At 42.6% G+C, this 19,899-nt stretch overlaps 1 protein-coding gene across 1 annotated transcript in view; it reads left to right on the top strand.

The window, feature by feature from the left end:
- Positions 1-11,332: 11,332 nt before the first annotated feature.
- cacna1g (calcium channel, voltage-dependent, T type, alpha 1G subunit) overlaps positions 11,333-19,899 on the top strand; it is a 265,597-nt gene continuing 257,030 nt past the window's right edge. The window contains exon 1 of the mRNA XM_062443135.1: positions 11,333-11,643. Within this exon, the coding sequence (XP_062299119.1) occupies positions 11,333-11,643 (311 nt within the window). The remainder of the gene's footprint in view (positions 11,644-19,899) is intronic.

The following is a 19,899-nucleotide window of genomic DNA, read 5'->3' as shown; positions in this document are numbered from 1 at the left end:
TGGAGCACCACAGGCTGCTGATGAGGTGTACTTCTCTGTGACATGAGCAGAGCTGACTCACCATTAGTGATGCCTCAGCGAATACATTTTCCCACCGGTTTATGAACTTGTTTTAACACCTGTGTCACCGGTTATCCTCACAAGACAAGATGATACTCAATATCTGTAGAGTTCAATGCTCGATTTTTAGATTGTCCCCTTACTTTGAATAACACCAATGCTTAGAAGGTTGGTTCATTATTATTTCTTAATTAAAAACACACCAATAATAAAACAGGGAACTTTCCACTCCCTCTTATATTTAGTTCATGCCACAAATCCTCCTTTTATGAAGGTGTTTGGTCTCTCCGGTCAAGCTTTCGCTTTGGGGCCCATTTGCTTAGCTACACTATTGTGATGCTAACAAAACATGAAGGTGTGTGTGTGTGTGTGTGTAGATTAGAGGTGTTACTTTGCAAAGAAATGATGCACCCACACACAAGACCTTTTCATGACCCGACAAATAAACCCCAATCCACTCTTCCCAACCTTATAGTTTACCCTCTAGTAGTTTTGGAATAATTTTCCACACTTTGGCAAGAGTGGACATTCTCCACATAAACTCCTCTGTGCCTTTGGCTATAACTAGCACGGGCTCCAGAGCAAGAGGGCCCCCACATAACCCGGTGTCACCCCCGGGGACAGCAACATGTCCTGGGTTGACTCGGTAAGATCCCCGATGGGAGCGTGGAGCTCTGTGGGAGCCGAGACACTGACAGAGCTGGAGGACGCTCAAAGAGAAAAGAGATGAAAGAAAGAGGCGAAGAGGAAAGCGCTAAGGGCCCCTTCTGTTTCTTCCCTCACTTCTCAACTTTTCACTCACGTCTTGTCTCTGTTTGTTGCCGTCGCAATTGCAACTTCTGGTTATCAATTTACGTCGGTAAAAAAAAAAGAAAAAAAAAGGGGGTGGTTTAATTAGGTTCAGAGAAGAGAAGAGGGAAGGAATCAAAGAGAAAACAAAAGTAGAGTGTGGATTCCTCGTCTCAGCACCTATCTATTAGTCATCGTGGCACAGCTTTGCCGAACTACTTCTGCTTCGTCTTAAACACCTTCCCCTTCTGTTCATATACTCCTCCTGCTCCTCCTCCTCCTTCTTCTTCTATCTCCTCCCTCACTTTCCTTCCTAAATCCATATCCTCTTCTACAGCCTGTGTCTCTCTTCTCCGATACCCACTTCTCTCCATTTCCTCTCTAATTCTTTTGCTCCTAATTCAGATTTTTTTTTCCTTATGTAATTTCATCTCCTTTTTTCTACTTTGATGTTTTTCCTCCTCCACTTTGTCCTCTGGTCTTACTCTTCCTAATCTTCTTTTCCCCCTCCACATCATCCTCCTTCTAGGTTTACAGGCCACCTTGTCCAACTCTTCTTTTATTTACCTCTTCCTCTCCTCACCATACCCGTGCTTCTTTTCTCCTCCTAGTTGTATCTCCTACTTCTTCTCCCTCTTGCCCCACCACTTTTTTGTCTTTCATCTTTTTTTTTGCCTCCATGGCATAACAAGCACATCATTTATGAAGTGTTAAAATTGTTGCTCTCCGTGCTGCTCCGTTTGGTAACCAAGGTTACCAACATGTGAATCAGTATCACTGAAATCACGTGTGATTTTTTTTTTAGGCGGGCAAGCAGGCATGGAAAAGCTTCAGAGGCGCAGCTTTGTATAGTCTGGAGTCTTGTGTTTAACATTTTTCAATTAGAAGTCATTTTTGTGTCTAAACGACTGATATTGTTGTTGACGACCCTCTTCGGGCTCCCATAACACGCCCACACACACACAGACACACACACACATGCACCACATGAGTCACACAAAGTCACACATCGCTGTATTGTTTTGGATTGCATGTGGGTTAAAATAAACTGACATGCTCATGTTCTTCTATTTATCATTCATCAGATAAATAGAAAAATGAGACTAGAGGCAATCACCTCTTACGTCTGCTCGCCAGCCGTGTGTGTGTGTGTGTGTGTGTGTGTGTGTGTGTGTGTGTGTGTGTGTGTGTGTGTGTGTGTGTGTGTGTGTGTGTGTGTGTGTGTGTGTGTGTGTGTGTGTGTGTGTGTGTGTGTGTGTGTGTGTGTGTTTTTTGCATGTGTGTTCTTTTGTATCGATTGTTACTGTGGGGCATTCAGGCCTCGTTCCAGCCATATTCCTCAGACACCAGTAGGATGTACTTAAAATAATAGTTGGACATTTTGGTGGTTTAAAGGGGGGGGGGGGTGTGCCGGACTATTTCTTGGCCGGGAGCGGTAACTTCCAGCCAAGAAGTAAACTCCCTGGTATATAATGAACGGTTCTTCACTTCAAGTTTTAAACAAAAGAGATATAGATAACATGTTAATTAGTGAGTTGCTTGTGGGCAGATTTTGTTATTTTTGGGGCAGATCCAGGCTCACTCTTTTTCTGTGTTTCAGGTCTTTAATTAATGGTATAATATGCAAGATTTTCCTAAAAAACTATGTGAAGACTCATACAAAAATAATCCCTTTCAATCATCACTTAAGACCCACCACAAGTGTGTAATGGTCTATGAATCTACAAAGACCCTGCCCTGTGCTTGTTCATCAACCCTCTGGCAGTGGACCCCCCCCCCCCCCCCGGTCAATAACAGTGTGCAGGATGTGAGGTCAGAACCAGTGGTTGCGATGACAATCCCACATGTTGTTATGATAGATTTGGTTACCTCAGCAATTTTGAAAAGGTTTGCGTGCCTGCCTGCGTGACGGTGATGTCATAGAACTGGATGTCATGTGAAGCCTTATTGAATTTCATCTCCACCTCAGCTGGAACACTCATCAAGTCCTCTCTGGCCACACGTTATCAGTTGTTGCTTTCATCCTCCACCGCATGAATCCCCTTTTTTTCACCTCGTTTATCAACTCCGTCACAATTATTAAAAGATTTTAAAGAATTTTAAAAAGAAAATCTGGACATTCAGCTGTTGGGATATTTTGCCATAGTATGTAGCAATGGTTAAAGCTACCTTAACTTGGGGGTCATGCACGTGAAACTAAAGAAAAGATTACTAATAATAATAGGTCATTGATATGCACACTCGCCACCAACTGGACAGGGCTGTGAATAACTTAAAGTTATGGTTGATCACCCATTGTTTAAAAAATTTAGTCAGTGATGAAAAATATTCGGTTAATGTGACCTCTGGTCACACACTCACAGTAGCACCGTTTCCACTGCAGGAACTTCGGGGTAATTTTACGGGGCCGGGGCTGTGTGTCATTTTCTTTGTTATGCTTTTAGCGAGTCGCCTCAGTGACGTCACGGTCAGAGTACTACTCTGCTGCTATGGAGACACAACAGCTGAGAGGACCGAGTGAGAGGACTTTCCTGTATAGGTCCCGCCTCCTAAATTTTACTAGGAACTTCCTTAGTGGAAACGGGGATTTTGGACTGCTCCTTGGACTGTACAAAACTACTGCTGTGCAATATATTTATGCAAATGTGCAATATATTTTTGTTTTCTTATACATACTTTTTGTTTTTTATTTCCTGTTTTATTGTTTTTAATATTCTGCTCTATGTTTGAGCCATTGCAATGGAATCTCGTTCTGATGTGCACTGTATAGTGTATAATCTGAATGACAAATCTATCTATCTATCTATCTACTTGTAGTGTATTCTCATTACATTGCTGTCTCAGTCTCTCTCCTCTGCTGTGTTCTGCTCTCTTTCTCTGTGTCAATAATGTATAAAGAGCAGCAGGTCTGTGTGTCTGATGACTGAGGGCGGGGCTGTGCTACACACACACAGAGGACAGCATGAAGCTCTACATTCACACCAAATTTTGCAATCCGGCACCTCCCTACAAGGTTGTGCGTAGGTGTGGGCGTGTTTATGCCACAATCAAAAAATAAAGTTTTATTTATCTGATTCACATCTTTGTTCTCACCAGCCGCTCCCACTCTTCATTCACTGTCTAGCTTGCTTGACCACGGCTCCTCTCTCTCCTCTCAGCTCACTCTGGTCTAGCCAGGAAGGAGAGGCCAACTTTAAATGCTGTGTTTACAAACACCAGCCTACAAATCCTACATAGTGTACCTTTAAGCAAAGCTAGCTGACTGCTGGCTCCAGGTTTATATTTACTGTACGGACATGAGAGTGGTATCAGTTTTCTCACCAAAATGTCAAACTTTTACTTCAAGTCGATATTGATGGCCTCACTTTTTAAACCGGCTTTATGATTGAGGTATGTAATTTGTAGATGTTATTTCAAAATGACATTAAGTTTTATTGACTTCATATGTGCGCATACAATGACTTCTGAAGGGCCCTGAAAAGAGCTTCTTATTAGAAACAATGGGAGCTTACTTAAATGCACAATATTCTGCCAGAGTTATAACAATTTTGGTTATTTCACAGAAGACATTTTTGCCCTTGGTTTGCTCTCTTGTTTGAAGTGGTCTCTATTGGAAAAAAAGAGAAGGATTTCGTGTAGGCAACTTCTGTGCACCAGTCAGAGAGTAGAAAACATTCAAATTAAAACTCAATAACAGTTGTTGGGTGGTGACTGCCAGCACTGTCAATCAAATCCGATATAGAGAAATTGTTCCGATTTTAAACCGAGCTGTCAGGGGCTATAACGTCCCACTATAAATAAAATAGAAATAGTTGCTAGCTGTAAAAGAGTGCTGGTTAGCTGGGACTGAAAATAAAAACAGGCTGCTTGTCCAGAGAATGAATACCACAAAGCTAAACAGCATGTGCAAATAACAACTTCCTGGATTTCACAGCGACCGCAGAGATCATATTCAACTTCTGCTGATTTTATTGATTAAAAGGAACCAACATGACACATTTTAGCATGCTGTCGTTTAAACAAAACTTTTTGTCCTTGTTTTCATTTTGTTTTGTTGATGTCTCACATTGCAGTAACTGGATGTTTCGTGACAAAAAAAGAGTCCATAAAACAATCTGTTTGCCTTCAATACATTCTTTGCTTTTTACATTTATGTTTATTAGAGGTTGGGAGGCTCTCAATGTAAAAAACAATATTCTTTGACTACTAATAGTTTTAACTTCATTAATGCAGATCAAAATTACTGAGAGGCTACTAATAACCAACATGAGGAAATATAACTATTGTCTTCGGGAGTTCAAACAAATATTGCATTGATTCTTCAAAACTGATATTGATCTCACAAATTCAAACCAAGTAAACATATTGCAATAGTTAGGCATGATTGAGGGTTGATTGTGTGATATTAAACCTGACCCAACCCCGGCATCGCCTCTAAAAAAAGACCAGAGGTCTGCATCAAATTCCCTTATATGGATCTGTAATTCAAATGCATCACTGGCTTATTACTTCCGGTTCTCTTTGTGTCAATGGTAATCATTTTGTTTTTAATGTGTAACAGGATGGTGCGACCTTTTGTCCTGTGGTGTCAATTGTTAATTGTAAGAACAATATTGGAGCAAGGAGAGATAGGATGACTGAATGATCAATATAGTAATTACCTCTTCTGGACAATACTCACTCCTAGTGCCTGTAGGGGAGAGGACTAATGAGGGTTCAATAGCATGGATGGTGCAATCACCAACCCACACATATACACATGTTTGTAACCCTATCTTGGTAAGGACATTCATTGACATAATGCATTCCCTAGCCTAACCTTAACCTTAACCATCACAACTAAGTGCCTAACCCTAAACCCTAAAGCAGCCTAAACCCAAGTATAACCTTCAAAACCTTCTGAAGCCACAAACAGCCCTTTGAAAGTGTGTCAGAATGTCAGGAACAGCGATAATGTCCTCACTTTCCTAAAATGTTCCCACTTCCCCTGGTTTTCGCAATGATAGCCATACAGTATACACACACACACACACACACACACACACACACACACACACACACACACACACCAGTGTGGGCATCACTGCATGGTAATCAGCAATCATTAGGTATCAGATCATTTAAATAGCAATCAGTTCATGGTTACATAAGATGGTACTGTACTGATGACAAAATATCTCCCTTCTCTCCCTCTCTTGGGGGGTCAGACATTCTGGAGCTGGTCAGTATTCAGTGTCGTTTGCTGACATGATTCTGGGTTGCCACTCTAACACAGAACAACCCCATTGTCCACAATAGATTACCTGACACTGAAGAAACATTTGTGCTTCAATTTCATATATAGTTTAGAATATTGGCAGATTATTTCAGATGAAAGTCCAGAGATCAGTGAGCCACAATATATAAATGTAAGATTAAAAAACAGAACCACATACTAAATAATTAGCAAAAATAAAATATGAAGTCATCAACATACAAAGAGTTTATCTCATAGGGACTGAAGTGTTCAGCAAATTTCATGGTGATTTCAGATATGTTGTGTGCAATAGTACATGGAGTGCTCAAAATGGAAATGGTTTATCCTTTGGAGGGTATTACTGTGCTTTTTGGTTACACTTACTTTCATAGCAGTCTATCAAAGGGATTTTAGTATGGAGTATTTATTATTTAGTGAAGATGCTTGGGATGAAGCTAGTGGAAAGCTGAAGGGCACATCAAAACAGGTGGGATAGGATGCTTTCTCTGGGGACCATGAATACTAATAGTCCTTTGAGTTCTCAGTGTTTTGTCTGATGATCATAAAGGCTATGACCGATATAATATGGCATTAAATTAATCTAATTACAGCCAGTGATAGGCTTATGTTGATCGCATTAAATATGGTGTCTGATTACAGCATAATTTGATGGTAAGGGCATTGCATTTTATTTCTAATTAAACTATGATCTTGTAAAATGTTGTCTAATAGTGTATTAGGGTCTCCATTTGGTTTCTAATTAGAACATCCTTTTGTATAATAGTGTGTAAGTATGGTATATTTAAGGTGGAAAATGACATTGCATGTGGTTTCTAATTGCAGAATAAATTAGCGTCTAATGAGGGTATAACTGTGTTTGTTTACTGTCTAATGAAGACAATATTCTTTTGTAGTTTGTGTCTAATTTGATACAGTGTATGACTTATTACTTGTTAGTAGGGCTGGGTATCGGTGCTCAATATCTTTATGGTATCGAATGAAATAAATCGATACCAATGTAGTATCAAAACGTCTCCCGTCAAACGATACCTGCAATCGATCCTTTTTGCACCCAGAGCTAGAAAATGTGACTATTTGTGTGGACTTGCTCACAGCCAATTAACACAAGTATTCTTCAATGAACAAATATTAATCATTTGAAGACTTTCGAAATGCATTTGTGTAAAAATCTAATCATTTAGATGTGGAGGAGTGGTGTAATTTAGTGCTTCTATTCACATGATGGGTATTGAGTGAAGTACTCAATTGGTAACGGTATCACTTTAAGGGTACTTGGATTGGTACTGGTATTGTAATTTTTTAAACAATACTCAACCCTACTTGTTATTATACTGTAAAATAAAGTGTGAACATGAGCAACATATACCCCAACGTTATGAATATGGAATGAACCTGATGTCAAAATTTGCTAGGAACTCTGAGTTTTTTCTGGTACTTTGCTCCAAGCCTTTCTCCATTACTTCTCTCAGTCATTCATGAAATTTGATCGTTCTACCAAAAAATAAGCACAGATTTTTGGGTAAAGTTTTGATAAGTTTGCATATTTGCCCAGTTGCTCGCATCCACTTGCATTTTCATTGACTTTATTGGCAATGAAGCCACCTCTAAAATTAGCTTTGTGTTTAGTTCGAACGCACCTTTAGCTATTGGGGTCAAATTCTGTGCAAAGGTAGTAGCAATGCAGTTTAAGGAAACTTAATCCCAAATTAATTGATGATAGCACGATTGATAGTATGATTATAGTACGACCAGCTGTTTCCATGGTATTCCATCATTAAAAACATACCCTTTCTTACATATTTCCCTGTGGAATACAATTCTCCATATGCTGCAGGTATGGTTGAGACTTAAGAGATAAAAGTTAGGTTTTTTTGTAACCTCCTCAGTGTCAGGCTTTGTCTGTCAGTAGTAACGCCTGTCATCGCAGTCAGCTGAAGGTGAGCAGTAATGAATGAGCTGAGTGTCAGTACAAACAGTGCTGCTGCTCAGGAGGCCTGTAGAGTAGCTGCAAGAGAAAGTTTACCCCAGAGAGCTGAGATCACTCACTTTGATAAATTGGGGGTCTTATCTGGAACTGGCCAGCACTAACAAACATCATTCATCAAGCACTCATAAAAGCTTGCCTTGGGAAGTGTTCGTGGGCACTCAGAGTTGAATTGCCACTGCTTCATTCCCATTTTATAAATAATAAATTGCATCATCGTATTGCTTATTATTAATGAATGTTGTATTTGTACTTTTAGGTGCGCTTCACCGAGAACCTGGTCTTAATTGTATTCTACTTTCTCTCTTAGGTATTCAGAACAGTGCCTCATTGCTGCCTAATAGGTACAAGCAGTGCCGGATCAATGTGTTTTAATGGGTAGTCTGTTAAGATAGTACACAATTAAGTAATCAGTCCAAACAAGACTATTGACAGAGGCACTCTCACTTTTTCTCTCCAGGTCTCCTCTTCCTGTGTACACATGCAGGTGTTTTTTTTAAGTCATGAGTGTGTGCACGTGTGATTCTTCGTCTTTTATACTACGAGCTGTGCGGAAACAGGGAGGAATGTCCTAATGCCCCAGGTGATTAATATCTGCTACTGCACGCAAGCGCTCCCTGCGACAGATGCTGCGAAAAAGAAATTGGTCCTCTTCATTGATTTGCTCCTGCTCTCAGATCAATGATCATACTCTGTAATGAAAATAAAGCATGTCACTGCTGTGTAGTGACTAATGTGCTGAGGTTGTATGTGTGTGTGCATGTAGGATCCTTAAAATACTATAACAACAAAAGATATGCAACAAGGTACAAGCATTGTGATTCAAAGACACTATGTCACTTTATAAACTACACAGTAACTCTCTGCCCTGCCTCAGGCTGTGTTGCTCCCCAAACCAGCCTGGGGACCGGCCTCCGCACCGGCCTGGGGAAACATCTTCCCCTAGTGGCTACCAGTATACAGTACATGTCAGAGCTTTCCTCCAGGGCCTGGGGTCTCCCAACATAGCAACCTTAATGAAAAAAGGGATCAAATTAGTATCATTTTATATAAACACACAAGACTGCCACTTTCTGTCTTTCTTTACTTTAGTTATTTTTTCTGAGCATTGTGAACTGATGAATGAATGTTCATTCTCTTTTAATTAACAGGGAAATTCCTATACTGGACTTGAGGGGCCTTCTGGGGCCTGGTTTGAGCCATTTTGCACACTGTGCTCCATAATAATTTAACTTATTAAAGCTTTTGCACAATGAGAAACTTTATGAGTGTCAAATACATATTTTTTTGTAACTTATCATCTCATAGATAGCAGATGTAATTCTTAACTGACTTAAAAATCAATTACATTTTTTTTTTTTTAATGATCAAATTTGGGCTCCGTGCTTTAACTTGCATCTATATGTTCTTGCAATTGGACCAGAGCCACAAATCTATTTCATACAGTATTCATCCCTGTATACTTAACAGTCAGTTGGAGTCACATTGCTCCATGTGGCAACTTTTCCCCCTCAAAATCCCCATAATAAACTTCTGCACCAATCAGAAAAGTACCGCTGCCTAGATGCCATCACTCCCTTGCTTCTCATTGGCTGACAGTTGACAATAAGATTCCAGCTGTTTCCCCCCCTCCCCTCTGCTGTCCAGTTTAGACTAGCAGCTCATTCAACCAATAAGGACGGAGCACCAAGTCAGGCCGCGCTGTGATTGGCGCAGAGCGGGCGCCCGTAGGGCGGGGAGTGAGAAGTTAGGATCCCCCATCCAGCTGTGCGAGCTTTGCTGATGGACGGAACCGACCGAATACAGTGTGGAGGAGACAAGAGTGAGAGCAGGAGCGCCCGGCGGTTCATGTGCAACAATGGAGAGGGGAGGTGTTGGTGATATTTAGAGAATATCAAAGGTTGTCTGTTTGACGCCTGTTTGTGTTCAGCGACAGGATGCGCAGCAGCATCTCCATGGAGCTTTAAAACACTGATGCGGGATATGCGCTGAAAACCGCCTGTGGATGCAACGAAAAGTACTGGATTCTACATTTGGAGGAGGAAAAACAGCGGAGGAAAACGCGGGATAACGAATTGATCATTAATTGTGGTTATTTCTCGTTTTTTGGAGGGCTTGTCCATCAGCTCTGTGGAGAAGGAGGGAATCATAAAGAAGTTTGTGCGCCGTGTTAATATTTTAACAAAGGCTGTGCGCTGCAGAAGTGGACACAAACCCGCGGTTCCCTTTTTTATTCCTAACGGGGGATGGTTATGAAGTGTTGGTGAGGCCCCTGGAGAGGCTTGGACACCGGAGACCGGGGCCTGGGCGCACCGTGTCTGTTGAGACGGACCCGCTCAGTAGCGCACCACCTGGAAACTATACGGTCCGCCAAACGCACCAAACCCACAAGACCCTCTCCTCTATTCTCCCCTTTTGCTTCCCTCTACTCTCTTCTTTATCTCGTCCCTCCTTTCGTCTCTCCTTTCTTACCAAGCGGGGTTTTTTATTCTTCTTCAGGCTGGTGTGGACTTTACAGCCACGACAAAAACTAATCATGCGATGACTGAGCGCGCTTTGGGCACATCTACCAAGTCCATTACAGGTAATAAATCGAACGGAAAGATGCTCCTGCACTCTTTTAGGAAAAGGAGCAGCTTCTAGTCACTTGATAATAAATTCTGTTTTTTGTGGATAATTTGTGAAGCTCAAGTTTGGAAACGAATTGGAAGAATCGCAGTGTATTGTTGCTGATGAGAGAGGGATTTTTTGGCATTGTTTTTGATGAAAAGGAATTCGAGTCCCTCCTGAATTTTCGGAGGCTCATTGGGCGCTCCGTTCTGTTTGCCAGCTTATGACAGCACATATATAGTTAGTTCACCTTTATCCATCCCATAATTCCATTCTGTGTGCTATTCATTCCTCAAAAACAATTTTATGACATAATTTCGATGTGCGCATATTTTTCCTAAAATAACCCAGCACCTTCTGCGGTTGCCTCCTCCTTCTAATATTTAGATTTAATTGTGAGCATGTGTGTTGCAGCAGGGTGTTTTTCATGGTATGCAAAGTTGATAGATTATTTTTCCCAAATCAATTTCAGCACATTTATATTTCCATATTTTCTTCAATCTTAATAATCGGGTTGCTCCCATAATGCGCTCTGCTCTAGCTGCTGCAGATACTTGTGCATTTCTGTGGCATCAGCTATATTTACTGTATCTAATCATATGTTTATGGTCGTCTGTGCCAGCAGGAGGTGAATGATGGCCGAGGATGGGCGAAATCTCTCCGGGGTCCCTGACGCCAGGGGCTCGGAGGGTCGCTCCTCTCTGCCGAGGACTTTCATCCGACTCAACGACCTGTCCGGGGTCGGGACAGGAGGCGGGGAGCGCGGCGAGGTGGTGGTGGAACCCGCGTCCCCGGCGCCCGATGGGATCTCTACAGCCGGGGAGGAAGCATCAGCGTCCGGTGATGAGAACCTGCCCTACCCCACCCTGGCCCCCGTGGTCTTCTTCTACCTGAAACAAACCACCCGGCCTCGGAGCTGGTGTCTCAAGATGGTCTGCAACCCATATCCTTTTATTCTTTTAAACTTATGAGACAGGAGTGCTGACAGCTGCTCATGCGCACATGCGCGGGCCTCCACCTGTGGCAGGTAAGAAACACCTGTTTGTCTGCACGGCTTCTCCAGATGACCTCACGGGTTAGCGACACACTACAATCCACCTGATTATGACTGCTTAGACAGTGTGTGTGTGTGTGTGTGTGTGTGTGTGTGTGTGTGTGTGTGTGTGTGTGTGTGTGTGTGTGTGTGTGTGTGTGTGTGTGTGTGTGTGTGTGTGTGTGTTGATACACAGACTGTCTCATAAAAGCAGTGGGTAACCAGTGAAACATGCTTTATGACCTATACAAGCAAAAAGATCTGAGATTGTGCGTATTTGTGACTTAAACGCATGTGTTGGCCCCTCTGTAGCTGCCTTCACAGTCACCTGTCACTACGTGTGTGTTTTGTCTCCCTCCCCTAAATCTCCCACCCTTCTCAAGTCCATGCTCACCAGCTCCAGCACTCCCATGTCATGCTCTGATTCCTCTGAGCTGGTGTTTGCTTGCTTTGCTCCCATTATTCATAATGACCGCGAGTGATGGAAATCAATCGACCTCACATGACTGGGCGTCAGCGAGATTTGCAGTTGACAAGGAGTGCGTGTGTGTGTGTGTGTGTGTGGGGGGGGACTGGTGATATAATTAGTTTATTGATACACACCTGGAGTAGCTGTTTTATCGAGCACTGGCCTTTTGTTGTGTTCCTTGGGGGGTGAAAAAGCAGCTTCTAGGGTGGAGTCTATTCAAGTCACAGGGCCTTATTGAATCATTCCTGCCACTGAAGTGTACTATTGATTCATAAGTGTACACACCTGCACTGATTCAATTCTTTGGAGAGGAAGGGGAAAGGAGGCACTGGAGAATTTCTTTTCTGCTGCTCCCTGTCTGTCTTTCTCCCTCTCTGTGTGTGTGGGGGGAAATTATATATATATATGACACACCTCAGGATGTGTGTTGCTTTGTGCACATGTGTGTGTGTGTGTGTGTGTGTGTGTGAGGTTTTGGTAGTTGGATGTGACAGGGATTGCTGCTACTCTCCCTCCCTCCATCCCACCTGCTTTAAATCCTAACGCGCCCCTCTTCATAGTTCCCTCATTTGTCATCGCTTTAATTGAGACGTTAAATCAGCCTTGTGTCTCTCTTCCCCCCCTTGCAGGAACATCGTCAATGCCTCTCACACTTGCTCACTCTTTACTGTTTTTCTTTCTTTCTACCATTGTCCCCCTCTCCTCAGTCCCTTCTTGACTGTGTCTCCCAGCGATCACAGCTGATTTCCATGTCTGCAAATGTCAAATCTCTTAAAGGTCTTACAAATAGACGTTTTTAGCAGCGGGGGCACATGACTCCCCTGTGGTTTTTCTGAAGGGAGCAAAGACGATCCTTGATACTATTATCCGAGTCCAAGGGGGTTCTCAGGCATTTTTATTTCACAGAACTTCCCAACCCACTGGGACCCTCACATTAGAGCCGCATGTTCCCGTTTGACAAAAGTTTGCCCCCGTGACCCTTTATCATAGTGTCTGTGAGTGAAAGTAGCTAGGGAGGATGTCTTTAAGTGGATCATTTCTCAGAAGGGATTCCAGTTTGGGTGGTTGGGTGGAACTGGGTGTTATGAAGTGATTCTATAATTGTACCTCATCGTGTTTTTAAGAATATTTATATAGTAAGATGCATCATGTGGCAGCCAAGTTGATTATTGTCATCAGTTAGATTTAGAAGTTGATGAAGTTGAGTCAAGAATCCAATCAAAGATGTCTGCAGGAAGACGATTGAATTTCGTTATTATTTAGCTACCCAAAATTTGCACAAAGGTATCAAAACTATTTAATGTATATTTAGTTATATAACTCCTAAGTTGTACAGTGTTGCAGGGTGTATGAGGATTGTCAAATTTGCAATGTAATTTAGCCTTTTGTGTGAGGGTTGGTCGATAGGTTTAAAAAATCTCTACATGTACGATCATTTCGACAGGGGGCGCCATAAGGGGGTGAAAAGTGAAGGGCCCATGACTGACAGGGGCCCTAAAAAAATCTACAGTGTTATATTATCACAGCTCAATATCAGTAAATATTGTTCAGTTAGTATTGGACTATAAGAGAATTGCAAGTCTTCACATGTCACGGTGTGGTTACAGAAATTGCGCATGGTTGGCGTGACTTGTGTGTGGTGGTGGTGGGGCCCAATGTTATATCTTTTCACGGGGTCCAAAATCCCCTAGCGGAGCCCCTGCATTTAGGCATTTCGTTGTTTCAGGTATTTTTTCATAATTGTAAAATGGTGAGATGAATTGGCTGGTTGGACTGTAACATGTCAGCGAAAAGGTGAAAAATAGCTCATCACAGATTCAATGTTGTCTCCAACCAACGTTCCAACATCCAAGGAGATTCAATTCGCTATCACACAAGTCGAAGAAAGTCAGTAAAACATCGATATAATGCTTGAAAAACGACGTAAATGATCGATCGAGTCGCTCCCTCTTCTTCTTCTTCTTCTTCTTTTTCTGTCAATTGATAAATCAGCTAATTGTTTAACCTCCAATAAGAATCAGCCAACTCCATTATGCCAATAATGCATTCCAAAAAAACCTCACCCTGGGATTTCTGCCTTCAACGATCCAGTTGCATGTCTTTCTGAGATCTTGACAGGTTCTCACAACTTCTTTTATACTCTTCGTGATGTATTTCACAACTTCCATTAGGTGTGATTTGATTTTCTTACACAATACAACACATAATGTGTCTTAGCACACATACTAACGCTGACCTGTAGATGAAGCCCATTGCGTCAACCGTGGATGTACTAAGAAACACGTCATAGATTATTGGAATGGATTCATGTATGTTACGAATGCAGTTCTGGGTGCAGCACAGTTGATTTGTACTGAATCCAGATCATTGTGGAGTTTTCACCAGCTGAAAAAGTCCTATCTGACATGAAGGGTTTCTCTTTCAAATGGCAGCTACTGTAATTCTTCTCAATCACATTGGCTTCGTGGTTTGATGTGGGTTATGTATGACAGTTTCACTCACTGAGCGTGCTTTGAAATGCAATGAGGATTTATGAAAGCGTTGAGATGACTGCCGGGCGGATTTTTGATGGTGTTTGAATGTTCTTCTATATGTGTGTGTGTGTGTTTGTGTGAGAGTGTGTATGTGTGTACAGTATGTGTGTGTGTGTGTGTGTGTGTGTGTGGACCAGCACCTCTAGCGCTTTAAGGATTTTATTAAGACCTCCTCTGTCTTCTCGTTTGCCCTTTAATGTGTATCTGTACCGATTTAGGTAAAGGTCAGTGCTTCTGTGTTGCATTGTAACATTACTGGCATCGATCTGCTTGTGTGTGTGTGTGTGTGTGTGTGTGTGTGTGTGTGTGTGTGTGTGTGTGTGTGTGTGTGTGTGTGTACACTCATGCTTTGGTATCCAGAGAGCAAATGTATCTCCTGCTATATTTTTAACTCTTCCTCTCTTGATCCATGCCCTCCTCTGCCACCGCCTCTCTCTTTCACACTGTCTCTCTCTTTCTTTTTTCTTTCTCTTTCTCTCTCTCTGCTCTCCAGTTCGAGAATTAATCCAGCAAGCGGTCTCTCCTATTCCTGCTATAAATACACCAGCACAAGCAAACACACCATGAGCGGCAGCCAGCTCTGCCTCGGCTCTGATGCACAGAGACCGCTTCCTCTGTCTGACACCGCGTGTAGACCGACAACACAGGAAAACCCGACTGATCTCAGGGCCAGAATCTATTCTAAACAGGCATATCCTCGGTAAGCCCCTCGGCCTCAGGCGGCCCGTGGCCATTTTCAACAGTCCGAAGTAATTAGGACCCCTGGATACTCGCTGAGGTATTTAGAGTCTAATTGAAGACCCCTGGGGTGTACGCTCTGAGTGATGTTTTGCCCGGCACATTGCCTGTGTGAAATTCCCTCCGCTGGTTTTGCTAATGATTCCTGCAGAATCTGTGTACGATAGAGAGAGAGAGAGAGAGAGAGAGAGCTTTTGTGTGTGTGTGTGTGTGTGTGTGTGTGTGTGTGAAGCCTGTGAGAGTGAGTGAGTGAGGTTGTGTAAGCAGCACACACACACACACACACTTCCACAGGACTCCCGTAGGTGTCTCCTCTCTGGCGGGGAGTTGGATGCTGTGCCAAGACGGAGGAGGAGGAGGGGAAGTTTGGGAAACGTGCCCAGCACTCACTCTCTCTTTCTCTCTCTCTCTCTCTCTCTCTTTCTCTCTATCCTTTGCTCACACTGATTTAAGCAGAGGATTACATGGCCCCAGAACAGTGAGGGAGGACACCTGGCCAGGCTAAGGTGTTTGTCATCGCGTCGAAATAGCCTCACTGGAAGGCCGACAAAAACCTTCTCGCGCTCGAGGGAGTGGAAGGGATTTCGCTGAAAATATGCTACCGATTTGTTTTTATCCTTCTGTTTCGCTCTCTCGTTTTCGGCAACAACAAAAAAACAAAAAGAAAGACGGGGTGGGGGGGGCTTTCACATTTGTTGCTCGTCGCTCTGATGCATCTGTCAAATAATGGAAGCCGAAGCAAACACTTACTTAATCAGCAGAAAATGTCTCCTGCCCTCCCGTCATCCCCCCCCTCCCATCCCTCCCTCCTCCCTCTCCTCCTCTGCTTCTCCATTCTCCCGGACTTTTTATTTTATTTTTTATTTTCCTACTCCTCCTCCTCTCTGGAGTTAAAAGCCTCACGTTGGCTGGAGAGCGAGGAGGGGTGCATGTGCCATCACTGACGGCCTCCAAAAACCAGTAGAAGAAGAAGAAGAAGAAGAAAAGAAGTCAGAGAACAGGGGGGGAAAAAGGGGTGGGGATGGGGGGGAATAAAAAAAAAGAAAAGCGAGGCTCAGTTGGAAAAGCCGAGTGGGATTTCAGAGAGCATTTTTTAAGAGGTGAAAAAGTAGGCCTGCACCCGCCAAAACTTGACTTTCATATTTTTCTCCCTCTGCTCCCCCTCTCACCCCCCCTTTCCACCCCACCTTCCCCCTCTGGTTCTTTGGAAGATTTCAGACGTTTCCAACTTTTTTTTTTGCTTCAGTTTGAGAGTTTGATCCTCATTGTGAATTCTATGAGAACTTCTGTCATAGTTGTGTGCGAGATCATGTGTCTCTATGTCTGTGTGTGTGTGTGTGTGTGTGTGTGTGTGTGTGTGTGTGTGTGTGTGTGTGTGTGTGTGTGTGTGTGTGTGTGTGTGTGTGTGTGTGTGTGTGTGTGTGTGTGTGTGTGTGTGTGTGTGTGTGTGTGTGCATTTTTCATCTACTCTTAATGAACTGTATCTGCGTGCTTCCTTTATCTGACGGGAACGTTGACATGAACTCTGCTTATGCATTGAAAGATTACGTTTGATGAAGTATTCATTTACTTAACCATGCAAGGCTCTTTTTAGTGTATGCTTGTGTATGCGTGTGTGTGTGTGTGTGTGTGTGTGTGTGTGTGTGTGTGTGTGTGTGTATGGAGGGGGGGAGGTATGACTTAAGTCACTTTAAGGGACTTCAGACCAGTTGATTGGGGGACGGCTTGTCCAATGTGGGACAAAAGCCATTTTCCCAGTTAGTAAACAGTGGGGACAGTGGTTACGGTTCTCCAGGAAATGAATGTAAATCTATGTAAATACCCCAAAAGTGATTTAAGTAAGCCTGTGTGTGCTTGTTCTGTCATAGACTACTTTTGGGGACACATTAGGACCAGTTGAACAGCTTCTCCAATTGAAGACAAAAGCCATGTCCCCAAATGGCAAAATACTGATCTCTGAGTCTGTGGTTAAGGTTAGGTTTAGGTTAAGGCTAAGGGTAAGTCTCAAGGAAATGAATGTAAGTCCATGTCATGTCCCTAAAAGTGCCCATGATCTGACATTAGTATGTGTGTGTGAGGGGGGACTTTAGTCAGTGATTCATGTATCCAGCTGAGCATGTGATGTGAATTGCATGCATTTTGCATGCGAAGTGCTCGCCACGAGGGATATGTCTGTGTGTCTGTGTGTATATTTAGAGGCGCACACACAATCGTACTAAAATGTAACTTTAACTTGTGGATTGAACATTTTCCTAGCTAAGATTTTTAAAAGCTTTTTTATGTAAAACACAGCTAGTCAAATGGATGGGTCAGCTGGCAGCGTTCAGGCAACTCTGAGTGTACAGCAGAAATTGTTGGCCGATCAATGCTGGGGTTTGATGAGTTGTTGATCAGTCAAGTAGAAAATTAGTATGGAGAGAGTGTAGGATTGGAGGCTTATTACAGCACATCTACACACTCAGCATACACAGAGCAACACTATGATTACTTTCTTATTTTGTTTCAAGCAACTTGACGAATGTACGACGAACATTCAGTCTCCTTTTAGCTCTATTTTGGTCTCCACCATCTCCTGAAGAAAATATCAAGACATTCCGCTTTGTTTACCAGCTAGTTGGCAACTTTGTCTGCGTGTCGGTTGGCATTGGTATCATAAATTGAGTTTAATCTTTGAAATCAGCTGCCTGGTGTTGCTCGGAACTAACTTTGCAGAGAGAGGAGAGAACAAAGTAAAACATTAAAGTTGTGGGGTCGCAAAACCGAATAAATGAGCTGAAAGACACTAAAATACTCAATAGGGCTGATCACAACAATCAGGGTTAGGGTTAGGGTTGAAAATACTGATTGGTGAAGCTTTAAGTAAAGAATCTAGATATCTTGAACATCAATGGTAAGCATCTTTTCAGTAGAATCAAACAGTGAGGGCTGTTACTGACATTTCGCACCAATCACAAAAGTAAAAATCCATCTTAGAAAAAGCAGAGACCACTTTCTATAGACAGGAATGCAATTCGATCTCCCGTTGTGGTTTGCTTTTCTTACTTGGAACACCTCTTACTCTGCTATTCTCAGGCGCATTCTCTTTGTGAAAAGAAGGCATACTAGGAGATCATTAAGAAGCTGAGAAGCTGAGAGGTCACGGAGGGGAAAATGGGTACAGCCAATATGAATCCCATGACGTCTTTCCTTAAGCTGGCTGTTATATTTGTTGAAATTTTTCTCTAGTTTTGCACATTTCTTTTTAAAATGGAAGCTAAGTGGTACAATAAGAACTTACATAACCCGCCGTCCAAAGAACCCTAATGAAAACACATCTACGCTCAAAAACATTCAGTGCTGACTGTAGCTGGTAGTAGGCATGTGTGTGTGTGTATGTGTGTGTGCGGGTGTACAGCGAAGATATTGTGCTAGAAGTTCTTTGTTACGCTCAGGATTTAGAGATTTATCGCCGTTAGTCTCTGAGCTTTTTGCTCTTGGCTATGACAGAAGGAAGTAAGTGAGCGTTTATCATATCCAATCCAAAGATCAATTGCAATATTTACCCGAATAATTGAATTGATGTTTTGTTGCCGGTATTATTCAGAAGCTTAAACCCACACTCCCACACACACAGGCACCAAGGTTGTTTGAAGAAAGTCAAGGTTCTTTTAGCATAATGCGTTGAACCAAATCCAAGCGCCGATTCACGGATAACACTGATAGATTAGTTTACTGGCAATGACAAACTTCTGACACTCTACAAGATGTGTTCGAAATTCAGCGACTCAGCCTCCGCCACCCTGAAAGCGGCAATTATTGACGAATAACAGGACTGACAATCAGAAAGTGATGGCATGGCAGAGCCAGAGGGAGCGGGGCCGAGGAAGGACTCGGGCTGCAGTAAGGTGTGAGTAGACGACTCAGTATGAGGTCTGCTCTTAATGAGGAGCTTTGTTTAAGCTATTAAACTGCAAACAGACTGAACACAAAGAAAACCCTTCTTCGTGCTCAGCCTGCTACTTATTTGCTTCTCTCTACTCTGATTGCTACAGCTCCATAGATTAAACCTATACAGTCAGCTCATTAAAGCTTTTAGATTCTGCACTTCCGTGCACCTGGTGTCTAGTAGGTATTTCCTGGGAAAAAACATTCCTCCGGTCCACAGAAGGTGATGCATTATTCCATTTTGCAAAAGCAACATTAGAGTCTTGTTCAGCCTTGTGAAATCACATCTATTTTGCACAAAAAAACAGGTGCACGTAGCATCTTTTTGCATATTGCTACTACCAGTTGTTACAAATTGATTGCCCCTTAAGGAAGTCTTTGACAGAATGATGGAAAATGTTTCAATATAGATTAACTTGTGCAGAAGCCCCCTATGGTGTATTGAAGGCTGTTTAAAACACTGAAAGGTTTCTATATGTCACAGATCTATTCAGTTGTCAC

This window comes from Scomber scombrus, chromosome 21, assembly GCF_963691925.1.
Source record: "Scomber scombrus chromosome 21, fScoSco1.1, whole genome shotgun sequence".
In the NCBI taxonomy this organism is placed as follows: Eukaryota; Metazoa; Chordata; class Actinopteri; order Scombriformes; family Scombridae; genus Scomber; species Scomber scombrus.
The sequence above is the reverse complement of the archived record's forward strand: the minus strand, read 5'-3'. Positions and strand labels throughout refer to the sequence as shown.